This window comes from Arvicanthis niloticus, chromosome 1 (genome assembly GCF_011762505.2).
Source record: "Arvicanthis niloticus isolate mArvNil1 chromosome 1, mArvNil1.pat.X, whole genome shotgun sequence".
NCBI classification, from domain to species: Eukaryota; Metazoa; Chordata; class Mammalia; order Rodentia; family Muridae; genus Arvicanthis; species Arvicanthis niloticus.
Genome location: NC_047658.1, coordinates 19,286,140 through 19,305,313, shown reverse-complemented (window position 1 = coordinate 19,305,313; position 19,174 = coordinate 19,286,140). Strand labels below are relative to the sequence as shown.

At 50.4% G+C, this 19,174-nt stretch overlaps 2 protein-coding genes across 2 annotated transcripts in view; one reads left to right on the top strand and one right to left on the bottom strand.

The window, feature by feature from the left end:
* The window catches only part of LOC117724308 (fucosyltransferase 2 (H blood group)), an 18,988-nt gene extending 10,198 nt beyond the window's left edge, over positions 1-8,790 (top strand). Inside the window, exon 2 of the mRNA XM_034523995.2 lies at positions 7,617-8,790. Within this exon, the coding sequence (XP_034379886.1) occupies positions 7,619-8,650 (1,032 nt within the window). The 5' untranslated portion in view covers positions 7,617-7,618 and the 3' untranslated portion in view covers positions 8,651-8,790. The remainder of the gene's footprint in view (positions 1-7,616) is intronic.
* Mamstr (MEF2 activating motif and SAP domain containing transcriptional regulator) lies at positions 8,774-19,174 on the bottom strand. Its single transcript, XM_034512613.2, has 10 exons — positions 19,094-19,174; positions 18,301-18,370; positions 17,333-17,371; positions 16,668-16,807; positions 16,211-16,395; positions 15,802-15,889; positions 15,444-15,638; positions 14,852-15,079; positions 14,706-14,760; positions 8,774-14,577 (listed from the first exon to the last, which is right to left on the bottom strand). Exons 2-10 carry the CDS (start codon positions 18,347-18,349, stop codon positions 14,294-14,296), a joined length of 1,263 nt encoding a protein of 420 aa, XP_034368504.2. The 5' UTR covers positions 18,350-18,370; positions 19,094-19,174; the 3' UTR covers positions 8,774-14,293.

Genomic DNA, 19,174 nt, shown 5'->3' with positions numbered 1-19,174 from the left:
ATATATATATATATATAATACCATATATGTACATATACATACATGTAAGATACATACATATATGTATACTATGTATGTTTTGGTTTGGGTTTTTCGAGACAGGGTTTCTATATGTTGCCCTGGCTGTCCTGGGATTTTGGTTTTTTTGTATTTTGTTTTTCAAGACAGTTTCTCTGTGTAGCCCTGGCTGTCCTGGAATTCTCTGTAAACCAGACTGCCCCAGAACTCACAAAGATCCATCTGCCTCTGCCTCCTGAGTGTTGGGATTAAAAATGTGTGCCACCACACCAGATGATAAAAGGCGTTTAAAAGAGTGGAAAGTAGAGAAACCTTAGAGATAGGAGACCTTTGGAAATACAGAGCCGTTTCGCTATGTGAGACTTGGGGGTTATCTTAGTCAGGGCTTCTACTGCTGCGATAAAACACCATGGCCAAAAGCAAGGTAGAGAGGAAAGGGTTTGTTTGGCTTACACTTCCACATCTCTGTTCATTATTGAAGGAAGTCGGGACAGGAACAGGGCAGGGCAGGATCCTGGAGGCGGGAGCTGATGCAGAGGCTGTGGAAGGTGCTGCTCACTGGCTTGCTTCCCAAAGCTTGATCACTCACTGAAAAAAAACACCCTACAACTAGATCTTATGGAGGCATTTCCCCAAGTGAGACCCCTTCCTGATGACTCTAGTATGTGTCAAGATAACACATAAAACCAGCCAGTACAGGGATCATTTGTGAGTTATAAATTTATTTACTTATTTATTTTAAAGGTAGGAGTGCTCTGTCTGCATATATATACACATGCATGCCAGAAGAGGGCATCAGATTTCTTTATAGATGGTGGTGAGCTACCATGTGGTTGCTGGGAATTGAACTCAGGACCTCTGGAAGAGCAGACAGTGTTGTTAACCACCGAGCCATCTCTCCAGCCCAGGATCATTTGCTTGTGCACTGGCAGAGGTTGTTACTATATGAGAGAATTTAGAAATGAGTGTGCCATCTTTGGCCAAGCATTGCAGGAAGACACTGAGGCTCTAATAGCATCTCTGAGTCTGAGGAGGAAAGAGAAAAGGTTCTGTGTGGCTCAGGAGGATGTAGGGAAGCTAGAGGTCCAAGGGGACATAAGGAAGAGACAGAGCAGGCAGCGCTAAAGGGGAGGACAGAAAGCTTCTGGAAGGAACTTCAAACAAGTCTGAGTGAGAGGCTGGAAAGGTCCAGGACGACTTAAAGACGCTGCGGGACATAGCAGGCAGTTTCTAAAGGGAGAAGTGCTAGGAAGGCAGCTGAAGAGGCAAACTTCAGGAGGCTTTGGGGAAAAGGAAGTGTTCTGATAGAGGGAGATGCGTGTCTGTAGTAAAGATGCCCACTGTGGGACTGTAGCTTGCGCGTGGGGGTAGGTCCTGTTGGGCTGAGTTGTAGAGCCCGCGTGTCTGCCTCCCCAGGCAGCTAGGGCCACAGCTCTGGGGACAGAAGCGCAGGAATTTGAGTTCACTCTACTTGGCGATGGGCAGAAGCCGGGCTATGGAAGCCACAGAGCTCCACTCTGGGCTTGGAGAGATCTCTGTCTGAGGTCCCATGTGGGTTGGAGCTCTTAGGTCGGAGGTGTCCGGGCTGAGGCAGCTGGCCAGAGACTGACTGGTCTCAGCCCTTGGGCTCCCAGGCACAGATGAGAGGCCGCAGAAGGACTGGGGGGTGGGGAGGGGGGCGCATACGGGCTGGACCAACCCGCAGCCAAAAGGGGCAAGGGGAAGAAGCTCTGGTGTCACCCTGAGGGGTGGATGAGACTCTAGGTCGAGGCAACTTGCTTGGCTGGGTCATGTCTGGCTCAGCTAGCGCTTGGATTGGCGGCCTCTCTGTGGCTGGACCGTAGAGAAGTACTCAGCGGGAGATTAGGTGGCAGCTCGGTAGTTGAAGACCTTCTCCAGGGTTCCCCACTGCGGTCCACAAAGATGAAAGGAAGTCCATGATCTTAAAATGTTTATTGTCATGGTAGGAAGAGGATGAAGCTGTACCCCGTGTTCTCAGGGCAGGCCTGAGGTTAAATACCTTTTGCCAGTAGGAGGAGGGTCTGGGAAGGAATGTTTAATTGGCTACACCCTCTGGCCTTCGCCCTCTACCTGTGCTTCGTGACGCAAACCTCTCTTTGGGAGGAGCTGTAGAGGGCTAAGTGAGAGGAACCAGGAGGCCCAGGAGTACCGCCATCTCTTTAGGGTCTCAGGGTTCGAAGTAGACTCAACTAGGTACCCCACTGCCTCTCACAGCCTACCGCCCCACAGCCCACGTGGGTGTAACAGGTCAGAGAGATGCCTGGATGGCATCTGGAGGGCATAGAAGGCTCCAAGAGGTACAATGAGTAGTCAGGAGGCTTAGCAAGCTGCAGGAGCCAGAGAGACACTCATGGAATAGACAAGGAGAAGCATATAGTTAGAGCAAGTGGAGGGAAGACTCATCTGGAGAATCAGACTCTAGAATTTAGAGTCAAATACGCTAAGTGGCAGAAGCCAGCAGAAACAAATGACCCATACACACATAAGATGAGCCAAGTCAGTGGCTTGGTTTGGAGAGTCTGAGTCCCTTGGAAAGGAAGTTATATATACTTCTACTATGGTTTCAGCATCAGATGAATGGAAACCTGAGAACAGAACACCTCCCAAGTGTGGCTGAGAGGGTTTGTTGTAGATAAAAGACAGAAAACAGCCAGAGGCACCGAGAAAATGCTGATCCAGGCCAGCAGACAAAGACCGGGCCATGAGAGGATGGCGTGGGAGAGAGCAAGAGAGGAAGAAAGGAGAGAGGGAAGAGGAGAAAGGGCAAATAGAGGAGAGGTCCAGGAGCGGAGCCAAGAACCAAGAGGACTGGTAGCCAAAATGGCTGTGTTCTATGGGAATCAGAGAAGCTGGTGGAAGAGAACAGAAGCTCAGGACTCAAGAAGTTTATGGTAGATATGCCAGCCAGGATGACTTTGTAATAGGTACTTGCAATACTAAGAGCCTGCCAGTCAGTCCACTTTGATATGTTAAATAGGCACCTCAGTTAGCCTTTTGTCCTGGTTTTTTTTTTTTTTTTTTAAAAAAAACCTAATACCAGCGGTACCCTTATTCAAGAAAACCAGACACACAGCTTCTAATAAGAGAAGTCCACAATGCTTACTTGACAGTGTATAAACAGAGACCAAGAGCAATGCATCATTGCTCCACTTATCTTCAGGAGTGCTGGAGACCCCAGAGTGATGATACCTTGATCTCCCCAGAGACTGGAAAGTCTCACCCAGGATCCTTATCTGTGAACTTTCAGCTAAGGTTCATCTGGCAGATGAGCAGCCTTGGGGTGATAGGCTTAGGACTCTAGTTAGGAGTGTGAATCTCATGTGATGACCCTCAATATAATAAAACCTAACTTTTATTATGCCAACTATGTGTGCCTACCTTCTTGCTCATGACAAGGACCAAGGGAGCCATGGCTGAAACTTCAGGGTTTTTATAGGAATGAGAAGCTGGCAGAAGGAAAACTCATGAGCCGGAGACATTTAGGGTAGGGGTGTGGTGAGAACAGATGAGAGCAGCCCAGTACTGAGCGAGCCTGGAGGCAGGATACACTTTTATATGCTCAAAGACACCACCTATAACCGTGCGTCCCTTTGGACATTGATAAGGAATGCTCCTTTGGTAGAGGGAAAGGGGGCACCAGAATCTGGGGGAGTAGAATTTCCTTTGAACCTGACAGAAGGCAAAAGTAAAAAGACTAGAAGTGTTGACTCGGACTAGTGCAGCAACACCAGCCTATGATCTCAGCACTCCCGAGCACACTAGCCTGGGAATGAATTCAAGGTCAGCCTAAGCAATTTAGTAAGACTGTCTCAAAGTTAAAACGACAACAAAGCAACAAATAAGGCTGGGGGCGTGGCTCAGTAGCATAGTGCTTACTAAGCATGATGGGGGCCCTGAATTCCATCTCCAGTCGCACAGAAGAAAAAGAGAAAAAGAAAGAGAACAAGTAAAATAAAGAGAAAGAGAAGACTAAGCCTGCAAGGAGACGGAGTAGGCAGGATGACGCCATCTCCACTTGTCTGCTCCACCCCTACTCTGTCCTTACCTTTTGCTTTCCGGTGAGTTGTCTCTGATCAGTGTCTTTCTTGCTTGTGTGTGTTTTATTGAGACAGAGTCTCACTCACACTCTGGCCCAGGATTGTGTGATCCTCCAGCCTCATGTTTCCAAGTGCTAGGATTCCGGACACACCACTCTTGCTCCCGGCGGCAGGCAAGCTTCTTTCAGGCTCTGTAGCTGTTAGTAATTTTCCATGTGCTTACTTCTTGAGGTTAGAAACCTGTCTTTTGTTTTCTGTGACTCGCACCTGTCAACCTAGCACTCGGGTGTGGGGGAGGAGTGCTGGAACAGGAGGATTGCTATGAAGTTAAGGGCAGCCTTGGCAACATAGTATGTTATATAGACCAGTCTGGCCTACAGAGTGAGACCCAGTCTGATAAAAGCAAAAAATAAACAATCTCGGGAGTCTAGCTGAGCTGAGAAGTTGACACAACCAAGGAAGGCCTTTCAGTAAATCTTAGGGGACTGGAAAGGCTTGTCCCAACGGGGTAAGGGGTGTTGATTCAACAACTGGAAATGACTTGGTGAGCCCACATTCTAGACTCATGCAGTTTACATCCAGATACTGAGTCAACAGGCCTGCATTTGTTTGTTTGTGATGTATGTGGGGTGGGGGCTGCGCACACACGTGCATGTGCATGTGTGTGCTAATACATGCATGCATGCCTCTACATGCACTTACCTGTGCATGTAGAGGCCAGAGGTCAGTATCATTGTTTTCGATGCGATGTCAGGTGTCTTCCTGTATTATTTTCTACCTTAGCTTGAGAAAGAGTCTTTCATTGAACCCAGAGCTCAAAATCAGGTTATACTGGCTGCCTGGCAAGCTCTGAGGGTGCTCCTGTTCTGACCCAGACCCCAGTGCTAGGATTACTGACTCCCGCTGCCAGCCTTCTCCATGGTGCTGGGCTGGGACTCCGTGCTCAGGCACGCTACCCACTGAGCCATTTGCTTGGAACTACCTTATGTTTAATCTATGTGCATGAGTCTGTGCCTGCTTATGTTTTTATGTGCAACACATTTGTGCAGGTGCCTATGGAGAACAGACAGAGGGTGCCAAGATTACCCAGAACTGGAGTTACAGTTGTTTGTGAGCTGCCTGATGTGGGTGATGGGAATTGAACCTGGATCCTCTGCAAGAGTAGCTAGTGCTCTTAACCGCTGAACCAGTTCATCAGCTCTTCTCTCTTATTTTTGAGACAAGGTCTCTCTCGAAACCTATAGCTCACTGGTTAGACTAGACTGGCTAGCAATCCCCCAATATCTCCCTGTCTCTGTACCAGCTGTTAGGTGATAGAGACAGGCTGCACTGTGGCCACAGACACCTGGACTACCAAGCTATTGTGTGGGTGCTGGAGATTCAAATGCAAGTGTTCACGCTTGCTCAGCAAGTGCTCTAACTGCTGAGTTAGGTCTCCAGTCCCTACTTATTTATTTTGAAGCTCCTCACACAGTTCAGACTAGCTCTAAACTCACAGTGATTCTACTGCCTCAGCCTTCTGAGTACTGAGAGGGCAGAAAAGCACACCTTTCCTGAGGACTGCATTTCAGTCTGCAGTTCTATGCTAACAGGTCTGAGTTGACTTTGTAACTACACACCTATACAGCATGCGGTCTCTAAGCTTTGCTCTGTTTACAAGCTGCTTGATTTAATGCCAAAATCCTCTTGACTCAGAGTCTCTGGGCCTAAGCCTGTGGTCAGGATTATAGGCCTTGGGCCAAGGTATCCAGAAACTTTTGTCTCTTATCTGGAGGTGCACAAAACCTCCTTTGGAGGCCGATAGAAGAGCGTGCTCAGTGTTCCTGACCACATGTGCTCCAGGATGAAGTGGTAAGACTTCTGAAGAACTTGGGGAACCCGGAGACCTTGAGCCCTCCAAAATTTTCTTTCCTGTCATTCAGGTCCAGATCTGTTACTGATCTCACCTGGACTTTGCCTGACTAATACTTGGCATACATGTTGGTCCCACCCTGGCTGCAGATGACAGAGTTCACCTTCCTCTAGAATCTGTGGGTGGCAGCCCCTTTGGGGTCTAATGACCTTTTCACAGGGGTCACCTAAGACCATCGAAAACACAGATATTTATTTACATTACAATTCATAACAAGAGCAAAATTACAGCCATGAAGTAGCAATGAAGTGATTTTATGGTGTTGGGGGGTGGGGAGTCCCCACAACATAAGCAACTATATTAAAAGGTCACAGCATTAGGAAGGTTGAGAGACACTGCCCTAGACATAGCCTTCAGTGTGGAGGTGCTCCTGAGCCTGATGTGGGGCCACATGACAGTACCAGAGTCCAAACAAATCCCACTTAGAGTTTCTTATTTTGTTTTGTAGTGTTTTGTTTGTTTTTGTTGTTTTATTCTAAGACAGGTTCTTACTCTGTAGACCAGGCTGGCCTTGAACTCATGCACATCTGTCAGCCTCTGGAGTCCTCAGATCGAAGGTGTCCCACTGTAGACAGATTGGTTTTGTTTTTTTTTCCTAAGATTTGTGTGTGTGTGTGTGTGTGTGTGTGTGTGTGTGTGTGTTCAGAGTCTGCAAAGGCCAGTGGAGACCATCATCTTGAGCTGGAGTTACAGGGTGCTGTGGGCTCCCACATTCGGGTGCTGGAAAGTAAACTCCTGAAAAGGAGCAAGTGCTTTGAAGCACTGGGCCATCTCCCCAAGCACTGTGTTACTTTTGGTTTTTGTTTTGTTTTGTTTTGTTTTGTTTTGCTTTGTTTTGTTTGTTTGAGACAGTTTCTCTTTGTAACATTGGTTGGCCTGAAACTCACTTTGTAGACCAGGCCAGACTCTAAGTTGTAGTCCTCTGACTTCAGCCTTCCCAGTAGCTGGGATAACAGGCCTGTACCACTATGCCAAGTGGGAACTAATTTACTTCTATAAACCAGTGGAGAAAAGAAGAGGGATCTGTGATAAGGCAGATGCCCTGGGACATTTTCATCAGTGTGGAATGAAGCCTGCCCATGGCCATCTACACTCAGGTCTGAAGCCTGGTGTATTGGTACTTAGCCTAAAATATGTATGTATAAAAGGAGCATTACTACCTATGGATAACCTTCTCAGCACAGGTTATTAATTGCGCTGGGATTCTTCTGAGATGTGAGAGGCCTTGGACTCTGGAATGAGAGCCCCTTCCTCTTCCTATGCCTCCCATAATGCCCCCTGATATTTATATTGTTGTGTTTGTTTGTTTGTTTGTTTGTTTTTTCCATCATTCCTCATTTGAGAACTTAAAGCACACTTTCCTTCTAAAGGGACATTAAATGGGGCATATTGGCTCACTCTGTAATCTGAACACTGAAGCAGAAAGATTGGGCCACACAGTTTCTGGCTAGACTGAGCTATAGTGTGGAACCGTGTATCAAACAAACCCAAGAGAAAAAAAAAAAAAACACCCAAGAGGCACAATCCAGAAGATTAGTCCAATGGGTGTCAGATATTTATGCATACATGGCTGCAAGCATACACCTAGCTGCTCTCCAGGTAACCTGCCGTGCTTTCTTTCCTGGCAGCCATGGCCAGCGCCCAGGTACCTTTCTCCTTTCCTCTGGCCCACTTCCTCATCTTTGTCTTCGTGACTTCCACCATCATCCACCTCCAGCAACGAATAGTGAAGCTCCAACCCCTGTCAGAGAAGGAATTACAGACGATTCAAAAGTCCTCACCAAACATGGCAAGCACAGAGATGCAGCTACAGGGCATGTTCACGATCAATTCCATTGGCCGTCTGGGGAACCAGATGGGCGAATATGCCACGCTGTTTGCACTGGCCAGGATGAACGGGCGGCTTGCCTTCATCCCCGAGTCCATGCACAATGCTCTAGCGCCCATCTTCAGGATCAGCCTCCCGGTGTTGCACAGCGACACAGCCAGAAGGATCCCGTGGAAGAATTACCACCTCAACGACTGGATGGAGGAACGTTACCGCCACATCCCGGGTCACTATGTGCGCTTCACGGGGTACCCATGCTCCTGGACCTTCTACCACCATCTGCGCCCAGAGATCCTGAAGGAGTTCACCCTACACGACCATGTGCGTGAGGAGGCCCAGGCCTTCCTGCGTGGTCTGCGGGTGAATGGGAGCCAGCCGAGTACCTTTGTAGGTGTCCATGTGCGCCGAGGAGACTATGTGCATGTCATGCCCAATGTGTGGAAGGGCGTGGTGGCTGACCGGGGTTACCTGGAAAAGGCCCTGGACAGGTTCCGGGCACGCTATTCGTCTCCAGTCTTCGTGGTTACAAGCAATGGTATGGCCTGGTGCCGGGAGAACATCGATGCCTCCCGAGGGGACGTGGTGTTCGCAGGCAATGGTATTGAGGGGTCGCCAGCCAAGGATTTCGCGCTCCTCACCCAGTGTAACCACACCATCATGACTATTGGAACCTTTGGGATTTGGGCTGCCTACTTGGCAGGTGGCGACACCATCTACCTTGCCAACTACACCCTTCCGGATTCTCCGTTCCTCAAAATCTTTAAGCCAGAGGCAGCCTTCCTACCCGAGTGGGTGGGCATCCCTGCAGATCTGTCCCCACTCCTTAAGCACTAACACCAGCCTGTCCTCGGTCTCACTTCCACCTCAAGGCAGAAGGGGGAAGAGCCTTCCGCTGGGAAAATGTGTGCCTTGGGCTGCCAATGAGAAGTACTAGCATGTTCAGAAACCATATTTACATATTAGATACCACCAGCTCCAACATTCATTAACAGCTCAGACATCATCAATGGGCACTATTCCTGAAAACTAGCAGGTCAGCACCTTTTCTCAGCACCGCTGTCTCATGGTGCCACACGGGCTGCCACCCACAGACAGACACTTGCAGAGGCAGCAAGAAAAGGCACACCATTGTCTTGACTTTAGGTTCCTTTTGAAGGGTGAGACAAACTCACATTTGTCAACTTTTTGTCATTAGCATTTCCACGGTGGGGCAGCATGCAACAGGCAACAGCCACATAGAAAACCTGAGGAAGGAGAGGAGGCCAGCTTGCTCTTTGTATAGCGACTGCCTTTCACCAACTGACTGGAGTCTGCTGAGAACTGTTAACCCCTTTGCAGGTGGTGCCGTCAGTGACCTAGGAACTTCTCATAGTCTGTTAAGATTCTATTTTTTAAATTATAGATATATGTGTGGGTGTGTACAGCACCTTCAGAGACCAGACCTGGGTGTTAGGTCCCTGGAACTGGAGTCATAGGCAGCTGGCTCTGTCTCTCTAAGGTCTCACCTTCAGCACACAGAGAACCAAAGGCCTGTCCAGTAAAAGCCACACCTCTACAAGCATCCAGCTAGCTCCTCTGTCCCCTTGACAAGAGTTGTGTCACTGCACGCCCATGTGGCTCATTATGAGTCAAGAGGAAGGAGAATGCTGGGATTGGTTTAGCCTAGGATCCAAAGTAGGAGTTATTCACTGCACAAAGGCACTTGATCAAAAGAAATGTGGGAGCTGCCGTGAGCCCACAGTCCCCTCACCAAGTTGCTTGTCCTTGGGACTCGGTCTACCAAAGGCTCCTTCTTCACCTACTCTGAACATCTGAGAAGAACTGTGTGAGTAGAGTCCAGATGCACCAGTTGCATGTCCACCTCGGCAGCCTTGGCAGGACACCCCAAGCCTAGGAAACAGCTCCAGATGTTTCAGAGTGTCTTACTATCTTGTTACACTTCATGTGTGAGCACACACCATGCAATCCCTCTCACAATTAAAGAATACAACCTATGTAGCCACCATTATGAAAACAGCCAGGGCAGTCTGGGAGGAAGAGGCCTTGAAAAGGTGTTATCTCAGAACAGCAGAACTCCAAGGTGTCTCTCCAGACGCCCTGCTAAGTTGATCATGCTGATCCTGTGCATGGGAAGTAACCTGCTACCACTTGGGAGGCGGAGGCAGGCAGATTTCTGAGTTCGAGGCCAGCCTGGTCTACAGAGTGAGTTCCAGGACAGCCAGGGCTACACAGAGAAACCTTGTCTCAAAAAACCGAGAGAGAGAGAGAGAGAGAGAGAGAGAGAGAGAGAGAGAGAGAGAGAGAGAGAGAGAGAGAGAGAGCCTGAAGTGGCCGTGGTGGCACCTGCCTTTCATCCTTGCACTGTGAAGGCCTTAAGGTGGGAGGCCAGTCTGGTCTATATCCTGAGACCCTGCCTCAAAAAAGAAAAGTCTCAAACTGGGTGTAGCAGTGCACTTCGGTGGCCCCAGTGTTAGGTGAGCGCAGAAAGACCGGGAATTGGAAGTTATCCACAGCTGCACAGGGAACACAGACCAGTCTGAGCTGCGTAAGACTATCTCAGAAACAAAGAAAATTACATAATCTAAGCTCCGCAGTGGTGGCGTACACTCAGGAGGCAGAGGCTGGTAGATCTCTGAGTTTGAGGCTAGCCTGGGTTACACAGAAATCCTATGTCAGAAAAAAATTTTTTTTTCAAAATCCAAAACATATAAAAATGTGCCTGTCCACCACAATTTCATGGTTTTTGTTTGTTTGGTCTTTTGAGACATTATCTATTGCTACATATATAGCCCTGGCTGTCCTGAAACCTACAATGTAGACCAGGCTGGCCTTGAAAGCACTAAAATCAAAGGTGTGTACCAATCATGCCCAGCCCAATTTTACATTCTTAAAAGGGATAAAGTGGGTTTGAGTCACTCCTCCATCTGCCTAGGTGGGACGTGAGCACTGCACATGCTTAATCCCAGTGCTCTGCAGGCGGGCATATCTCTGTGAATTCCAGGGTAGCCTGGTCTACATAGTGAATTCCAGGACAGTCAGAGTTCTGATGAGATCCAGCCTCAAAAATGAAAAATCAAAAGGGAAAACAACATAAAAAAAAAAAACCTAGAAAATAAATTAATAATTTTAGATTGACTACGTGGTGGATGAACTGAGTTTATGGAAAGCCACGCGCTCTCCCTATCAGTGGGTGGATCGCTGGGAATGGGAATTCTGTCTCCAAAGTATGTCAACATAGACCAGCTCTACATACACTGATCTACATCCACTGATTTTTGAGTCATCTACATTTAAGATTAAAAAAAAAAAATCACGTGTAGTAGCCTGCACATCTAGTTTGAACATGCTAGAGACTGAAGCCTCACAATGTCTAGTTTGAGGACAGCCTGGGCTACATAGGGAGAATTTAGTCTTGTACAGAGGGAGGGAGGAAGAAGGAGGAAGGAGAAGGGAATAGAAAGAAGCGAGATACCTCACCCTCTCTGAAGATCAAGATGGCATGTGGATGAGAGCCTGTGGCCCCCAGGGACTCTGAAGCCACCGCAGGGACTAAACATGTGGAGTTAGGGTCACAGCGGTGAGGAGTACACCGTGCTCAAGCCAGCAGCCACGCCAAACCTGCACTAGCCTCCAAATGTCCACCTTCTAGAGAATTCCTTGGCCATTCGACCCTACCTCTTCTGGGGCTGTCAGGGCTCCACACTGCTCTCGCTACCCCCAAGGCTGACAGGCTGAGGATAGATGGGAACAGTAGGCAGGAGACAGGAGTAAGACTTGGTTGGGAATTGGTGTCCTGGGGCCCGAGACACCAGGGACAGGGGAATGGGTTACACAGCAGAGAGAAGGTAGCTGTACCTGGGAAAAGACAGAGGAGAAGGAAGCAGCCAGAGGGCCAACCAGAAATGGCAGAGAGATACGTGGAGATTAACTGTAGGAGGGACCTCAGTAGCCAGAGATGGGGAGAGACTGACATGGAAGTGAGCACAGTCAGATGCCGTCTCAAAAAAAAAAAAAAAAAAAAAAAGAACAAGGGGCTGGAGAGAAGAAGGGGCTTGGTGCTCTTACAGGCTCTGTTGCAGTACCTGGCACCCACCTCAGGCTTGAGTTACAGGTTCCTTGAGCTTCTAAGGGCCCGAGTACATATGTGGTGTGCATGTACACACAAAAATAAAACTGTAAAAATACAAGAAATAAGAAGGATAATGCCAAGAGCCTGAAGAGGAAGCCACTACACCCTGCTGACACTCCAGGCCTGGGACCCCCGAGTTAGCTCTCAGACCTGAAGAGGAAGCCCACTACACCCTGCTGACACTCCAGGCCCGGGAACCCCCCGAGTTAGCTCTCAGACCATCACAGGGCGCTTCAGGACAGCTCGGTCCATCTCAAGCCTGGACTGGCCACGACCTGTCCGCTGTCTTACTCAGAGCACTGACCCTCGCCAGCTTCCCGAGACCAGCTTCTTTCACTTTGAGGTCTTCACATGCTCCCTTTCCTCTTCCAGGATGCTATCTTCCAAAAGTTCACTACTGGCACCCTCTACCCTCTGGAGGCTCAGCTATTTCTCTGACCTCTGTTCCACTCCCCAGGGTTTCTGTCTCTTTCAGAAACCTGATCTGTCACAGCTCCATGATCCCACATATCATCGTCACAGAAATGTCAGTCTGCACTCGGACTGTGATCTGAGCTTTACCAAAGAAGAAACTCTAGGCTCTTGTTTTTCTTTACCTCTGAGGGCCCACGTTATGCACTGATACATCTGATTGACATCCCACATATATACCTCCTGTCCCTTTAACGCTACTCCCATGTTTCCCAATAACCTGATCTCAACAGAAAAGGAGAATTAGACAAAATTTACTGTCAGGCCCAAAGACACAGGAGATCGCCCATGTCTGGTGGTCTCACGGGTTCAGCTCCAGCTCTCCCCAATCCCCCTGTCTCATTCTTGTTTGTGACACAGGGTCTCACATAACCCAAGCTGGTCTTGAACTTTCTATATCGTTGAAGTTGACCTTAGGCTTCTGATTCTCCTGCCTCAGCTCTTCATGCCTATTGCCCTAAGCGTTAGGATTAAAGATATGTGCTACCACTCCGAGCTGTAGTTTCACTCTTGAAAGTCCTGGGCTACCACACAAGAAGTCCAGTGAGCCTAGCAGAGAGAACATGTGGAGAACAAGAAAGGTCCAGACATCCCGTGACCCAGCTGGGGCCAGCCTTCTCCCCATCTCCATCACTGTATCAACATATCTGAATGAGCCCTACTGGGTATGCTCAGCCCTCTGGGCTTAGGGATGAGTACATCTCCACCCATCCCCCAACATCTTGTAGGGCTGAATAACTGCCCTGCAGAGCCCAGTAAGCCATAGCCACTTATGGTTACACTTTGAATATACATTGTCCCACACTGGCTCATGTGGGGAGGTCTGGAAACTTCAGGACTAGTAGGCCATTGGTGGATAGGTCTTTGGGGTAGCTCACCCTAGCTCCTCTCCCTACTCCCCAACTTCTTGTCCACCATGAGGTGAAGAATCTCCTCAATATATTTGGCCACCATAGTATCTCCCCCCGCACAAGGCACATGGGGCCAAGCAGGTTCTGAAAACCTGGGCAAATTAAGTCCCTCTCTCTACCTGCTTTCTCTGGAGTATATTGGTCACAGTTATGTGACAGTAACTGATGCAGCTCTGTTCTGTGGGTTTGTTAATAAGCACAAACATGGATGCAGCTGTCCAGTCTCATGAGCCGCAGGCCACAGGAGAGCCACAGTTTCATCCAGCAGGCAGACATCCTCCCAGCGTGAGGTGGTGGTGGGGCTCACCTGGGAAGCATCCTATCTTCTCTCCCCTTTTATCTACCTCCACACCTCATGGCTCCTGGAAACCCTTCAATAAACCACGAAAGCTGGGTATAATGGCTCACGTCTGTAATCTCAGCACCCAGGAGGATGAAGCAGGAGGACTGTCACAAGTTTGAGGACAGCTTGGCACTACAGAGAAAGACTTGCTCTCAAAAACAACCAAGAAAGCTAGATATAATCACAGCAATGGGGTGGGGGTGGGGTCATAAGTTCAAGCTCATGGGGAGTTTATAGTCACCTCCCACTAGTAGCTTCTGGTCCTCTCACCTCTAACTAGGACTTGGGGTGCCTTCCTTCTACTCTCACCTGGTCCTTTCCTGAACTCAGACAGCACAAAGATCCAGATCCCCAGATGACAGGCAGCCATCCAGTGTCTGGAGGAAGGGGCGCACACAACCTGCAGGTCTCTGAAGGAGGCAGCAAGCTTGTTTGCACTGGCCAGTATCATATGAACCCCCAATCCCAACTACAGGGCCTAGGAGGGGGTCATACAGAGGCCGGGTAGGCAGGTCCAGGCATGTAACATGCCAGCAGCAGTGAGCCAGGAGGGGATGAGGGCATCTCGAGTCCTCTGTAGTTGGAGGGTCCAGATGACCTCTCCTTAGAAACCCAAGGGTCTGTCACCATGGATCTGGCAGCAGTTCCCAGAGCCGACTGCCACTAGGGTCAGATAGGTCCGCAGAGAAGATGCTGGGGCCTGGGGGCCCAGAGCCCAGTGGTGGACCCCCACTCAAGGCCTCCAGCCAGTCCAAGGAATCGGTGAGGGCTCTCGGAGAAGGGGACAGGGAGCTTGTAGGGGACGGTAGTGAAGAAGAGAAGACGGAAGAGAAGCCTTCCGAGTCCGGGGAGGGAGACAGCAGGTCAAATGAGCCAGGGAAGTCCAAGGGGATGGGAGGCAGCAGGTCTGCAGGAGGAGTGTGAGCTTTAGGGGGATGGGTTCTGCTCACAGCGCTGTTCTCAACCCACTTCTCCCTCGAACCCAGGAGTTCCCAAGTTCAGTTCCTCCCCTAAATGCGGGAGCTAATCTCCTACCATCTGGCTCCACTTGGTCTTCCAGGATGTCATCGATGTCGCGGTTTGGAAGCAGCTGTGGATTGGCACACGCCACATTACCCTAGGTCCGGCTTAGGTCTACCGCCCAGTTCCCGAACACTCCCCAGTCATGCATCCCTTTCCACCTGCGCCCTACGGATCGCTTCCTGCAGCTCCTCCTCCAGAGTCAGGTTAGCTGGAGAAGGTGTTGGGAAGGGAGCTGGAGTTGGAACCGGAGCTGGAGCTAAAGCTTGAGCGGGAGCGGGAGCGGGAGCGGGAGCCGGAGCCGGAGCGGGAGCAGAAGCAGGAGCTGCCCCCAGGGGATCCGCAGCTCCAGAAAACTTCAGCCTACGATTTGTCCCGCTTGCCTTCACCTAGAACCAGGAAATGTGCGAATTCAATAAGCCCGGCTCAGCAGGCGAGGCTCTATCCGGCCCTCGACTTTATCCAATCCTTTACGACTAACACTCTCTCTCTCTCTCTCTCTCTCTCTCTCTCTCTCTCTCTCTCTCTCTCTCTCTCTCTCTCTCTCTCTCTGTGTGTGTGTGTGTGTACATCACCATCATGCGCCCTTCTGGTTCTCAACTACATCCTCAGACCAACCAATATTAGCCACACCCCCAAGTTTTAAGGGCCTCAAATCACGCCTCCTTTCCAACTTTTCACTGGCTATTTTTCCAAGGTCTCGCTCTCTTTCTCTTCTGTTTTTGGTCCATGTGTACACAGCCCCGCCCTCACCGCGCCGGGCTGCCGGGTTGTTCCCAGCGCTTTGGGTCTGAGGCGCGGCCAGGGAGCAGCGGTCTCTTTGTCCTCGCGCCGGGGCTTCTGCCGTTCTCTGGGCGGGGTGCCACCACGCATGCGCTCCAAGAGCATCGCTTTGGTCCCGGACACCGGGAGTCCCCGCAGGCGCAGCTGCTGCCTAAGTTCTGAGACCTGAGTAGGGCCAGGGAGAGGAGGTGCTGAGCGAGCTCTGGGAAATCAAGAGGAGGAACAACAATCCAGACCGACTTCCTAGGGCAGAGGCCTTGAGTTTACGAGGTCCGGGGCCAGCCCTGAAGAAGAGGGCCAGCCTTAGGACACTGTACACTAAACTCACCGTCAGCTCTTCCAGTTTAAGGGTCTGAAGTTCCAGCTTGTGTGAAGGGGGCGAGGGACTGGAGACTCTTGGTGAGGAAGGCTTCAGCCTTCATCCGACAGGCGTGAGGGGGCGGGGTCAAGATAGGACAGAGGGAGAAAGGCATTTAGGGACCTTAAAACGAGCTTCGGAGAATGCAGGAAAATGAGGAATTCTGGATCTTTCGTGGGGCAAACTCGGGTTGATTTTGTGGGTGTGGAAGATTTGCAACTGGAGTGTCTCCGCAGACTAGGAGCATGCACAGCCGGGGGTGGGGGTGGTTCTGGGGGAAGAGGTTCCAGCCAAACTTCTCTCCTTTGCACTTTGGGTTTGAGGGAGGAGGACGGGCCTGAGTTTCTGGCCCCCTGGAGAATAAAAATGAGAGTCCTACCGAGGGTGTGGCCTCTGTGAGTTTTTCTTTTCCCACAGAGGTGGTTCTGGGGGACCCAGGGTTGACCTCTGCACTTGGAGATCTGCCCTGGGCCCTTGTCTCTGTTCTGGAGGCATGTACAGGTGATACGTCAAGTTCCCCCTGACCTTAGGCTCCTTCCAGTGTTGGGAGTTCTTGGGAGATTCCTGAAAGAGCAAGTAAGGCCAGGCTTAGTGGTTTGGTGGCTCACCACACCTGTCATCCTAGCTCCAGGGAGCCTGGGGCAGAATGGGGAGTTCAAGGACAGCCTTGGCGTATACAGTGAGTTTGTCTCACCAAAGGGGGAAGGAAAAAAAAAAAGCCAGGGTAATGCTTTAGCGTGGTCACCACCTTCCTCAGCTTGGTGACACTAGAAAGGTAAGCCATTGGCCAAGAGAACTCCATTGTCTTGGGCGCTTGTCCTCCTGTCTAAACTTACCTTCTTTGAAGACCTCCAGGGACAATATGCTGGCTCAGGGGACAAGACACCAGGGCTGACAAGGAAAGAGGCAGGAACAGGGGACAAAGCTGGAGCCAGAGCTGGGCCTGAGGCTGAGATCCACGGATCTGAATCAGAGGCTGAAGAGGTAGAAGAGGATCCTGAGCAGGCCAAGAGACAGCTGGCTAGCTAAGGTGGACAGTTGCCAGGGGGAAAGGAGGGCTGGCCTGGAGCAGGAAGCATAACCCAAGCTGTCCTGCTGGCCTCCTGGGTACCCAGATTTTCACATTTTCAAGAAAGGAAGAGAGTTTTGTACTTAGTCATCAAAGGGTCTGTTTGTTTAGTATCACAGATATCTAGCATATTTCTGGGACAGGACCAGGTGATGTCTGTATCTCCTGACTCCAGGGAAATGGACAAATCAAAAAGCTATGTTCAGATATTGAGTGTAGAAGACGCTGAGATACCTGACTCCACCCAGGAAACATTAGGGTGTCGGGTATGATAGCTGAGTAATAGAAAACAGAGCTCAAGGGCTGGGATGGCTCTGCTGACTCCCGAGTCCCCTGAAAATGACAGGCTGGGGCTTCACTCCCGTGGGGCAGGCATGCATGCTCCTTGGGGACTGAGGCCACGATCCCTTCCCTTTGGGGGCCCACACTTACTGCAATCCTGATTCCGTCGGTGGATCCGAAGCTGCAGGACTAAGGAAGGAAAAGGGAGGTGGGACAGGGAAGGCGGGAAGGGAGTGTCCAAGGCCTGACTTGGCTAGTGGGTGGGAGCTGCAGTTGTTGGCGGGACACATGTGCCCAGCCCCTTCACACTCACAGTGGGCAGGCAGCCTGCTCCCTCTCCCTTCCCAGGGCCTCTTGCCTGCTTCTGCCAGCTAAGCATCTTGGGCCAGAGCCACTCCTAAGACTGTAAGCTAGCCAGCCTGCAGCCGAGAGGCAGCCATGCTCCCGGCTCCACCTGCCAACTTCAGGAGTCTGTGACCACCCCGGTACAGTCGCCATCTTGCCAACCTGACTCATCAACCCCTCACTTCCTTTTATCCATACTACCCTTTCTGTGTTGCCCCTGGAATTCCCCACAGCCAGCATCCTGCCAACCAAACCCTGAAGCTCAAATCTCTCTGGACTTTAGTTTGCATGTAAGACTTTATATGACTTCTCACCCCAACTTACTCTTGCTGGCATGCACCCACATGAATGCCATTCACATTCAAGATTTGACGCTCAATTTGGGGGCAAAGATTTTTCCAGTGCACATTTCTGCTCCTCTCTGAGTGTTCAGAACTCTTCGCATTGGCAACAAATCATGGCTAATGACACTTTCAAGACTTGATAGCTCTTGGTCCCCCTGCCACACACACATGCAACTCAGGTCCCATTTGGATCGCCTGCTTTGCCTACAGGTGAGTTTAAGTCCTTTGCAACCTAAGCACTCTCGGGTGTCCCTACCTATGGCTCAGCAAGCCATGTGCACACTCTCCTACTACTTCACTTCATCACAAATGACATTGTGTGTGAACATCACCGATCAATTCATGCATGCTAGAGAATAGTGTTATTGGGACCCTGGGCCCTGGCTCCAGGACCCCTCCCCACATGCATAGAGACAAGCAACCTCTCACCAGAGCGGAACTTGGAACGGATGATTTGGGAGGAGGCTGCCAGGGTCATTGCCAAGGCTGGGGTGGAGACCTGGACAGAGGAAGCCAGAGCCACCAGAGCACAGTGTCAAAGTGGATGACAGGAGGCTGCCATTGGGGGAAATTCAGGGAGAGCGTGAAAGACTGGAGACAAAAGTACTGGGCCAGATTAGATCTTTTAGGGGACAACTCATCTCTGGGGCCCTGGGTCTGAGAAAGGAGGGCTGGTCCTAAACCCCAGGGTGTGAGAGACGTGGGCTGAGGCCTGGACCCCTAGGACTGAGGAAAGGCTGGGGCCTGGAGTTCTGGCTTGAGGGAGAGGAACTTGAGCATGGACTACTGTGTCTGAAGAAGGCTGTGGGCCTGGAGTTCTAAGTCTGAAGCAAGAGGGCTGAGTCTCAATCCCTGGACCTTGGTAGTACAGGAAGGACCTGAGTCATGGGCTCCTGCATCCTAAGGGGAGAGCATTGGAATCTGGAGCTGAGTCTTTGAAAATGCAGGAAGCAGTCGTCTGGAGTCTGAACCCTGAAGGAGAAGGAGATTAAGGACTAGAACTGCATGCTGTTAGGGACTAGAATCCAACCGAGATTCTGGGTCAGAAGGGAATCAGGAAATATGACAGGTGTCTGGGAAACACAGGGGTCCCTGAAACAGAATGGGTTGAGTGTCATGCACCGGCCTCTGTGGGAAAGATATTGGGGCCAGAAAGAGGAACCAGAGCGGAGAATGAAGGGTAATAAAGAGGATCCCAGTATCTACCCCAGGGGCTTCTCACCAGGTAGGCTCCGCTCAGCTACTCAGCTGTGCCTTGAAGCGGGTGGAGTCTGGCGGACTGGGCTGGAGACCTTAGGCTCCA

What these genes read in the sequence shown, in the direction of transcription:
- Mamstr (XM_034512613.2), bottom strand. Translation starts at nt 18,349, where the DNA reads ATGACCCTGGCAGCCTCCTCCCAAATCATCCGTTCCAAGTTCCGCTCT. An exon ending in CCGACGGAATCAGGATTGCA is followed by an intron (nt 16,808 to 17,332) that starts GTAAGTGTGGGC and finishes CTACCTCTTCAG; the next exon opens with CCTCTGATTCAGATCCGTGG. An exon ending in CCTGGAGGTCTTCAAAGAAG is followed by an intron (nt 16,396 to 16,667) that starts GTAAGTTTAGAC and finishes TTGCTCTTTCAG; the next exon opens with GAATCTCCCAAGAACTCCCA.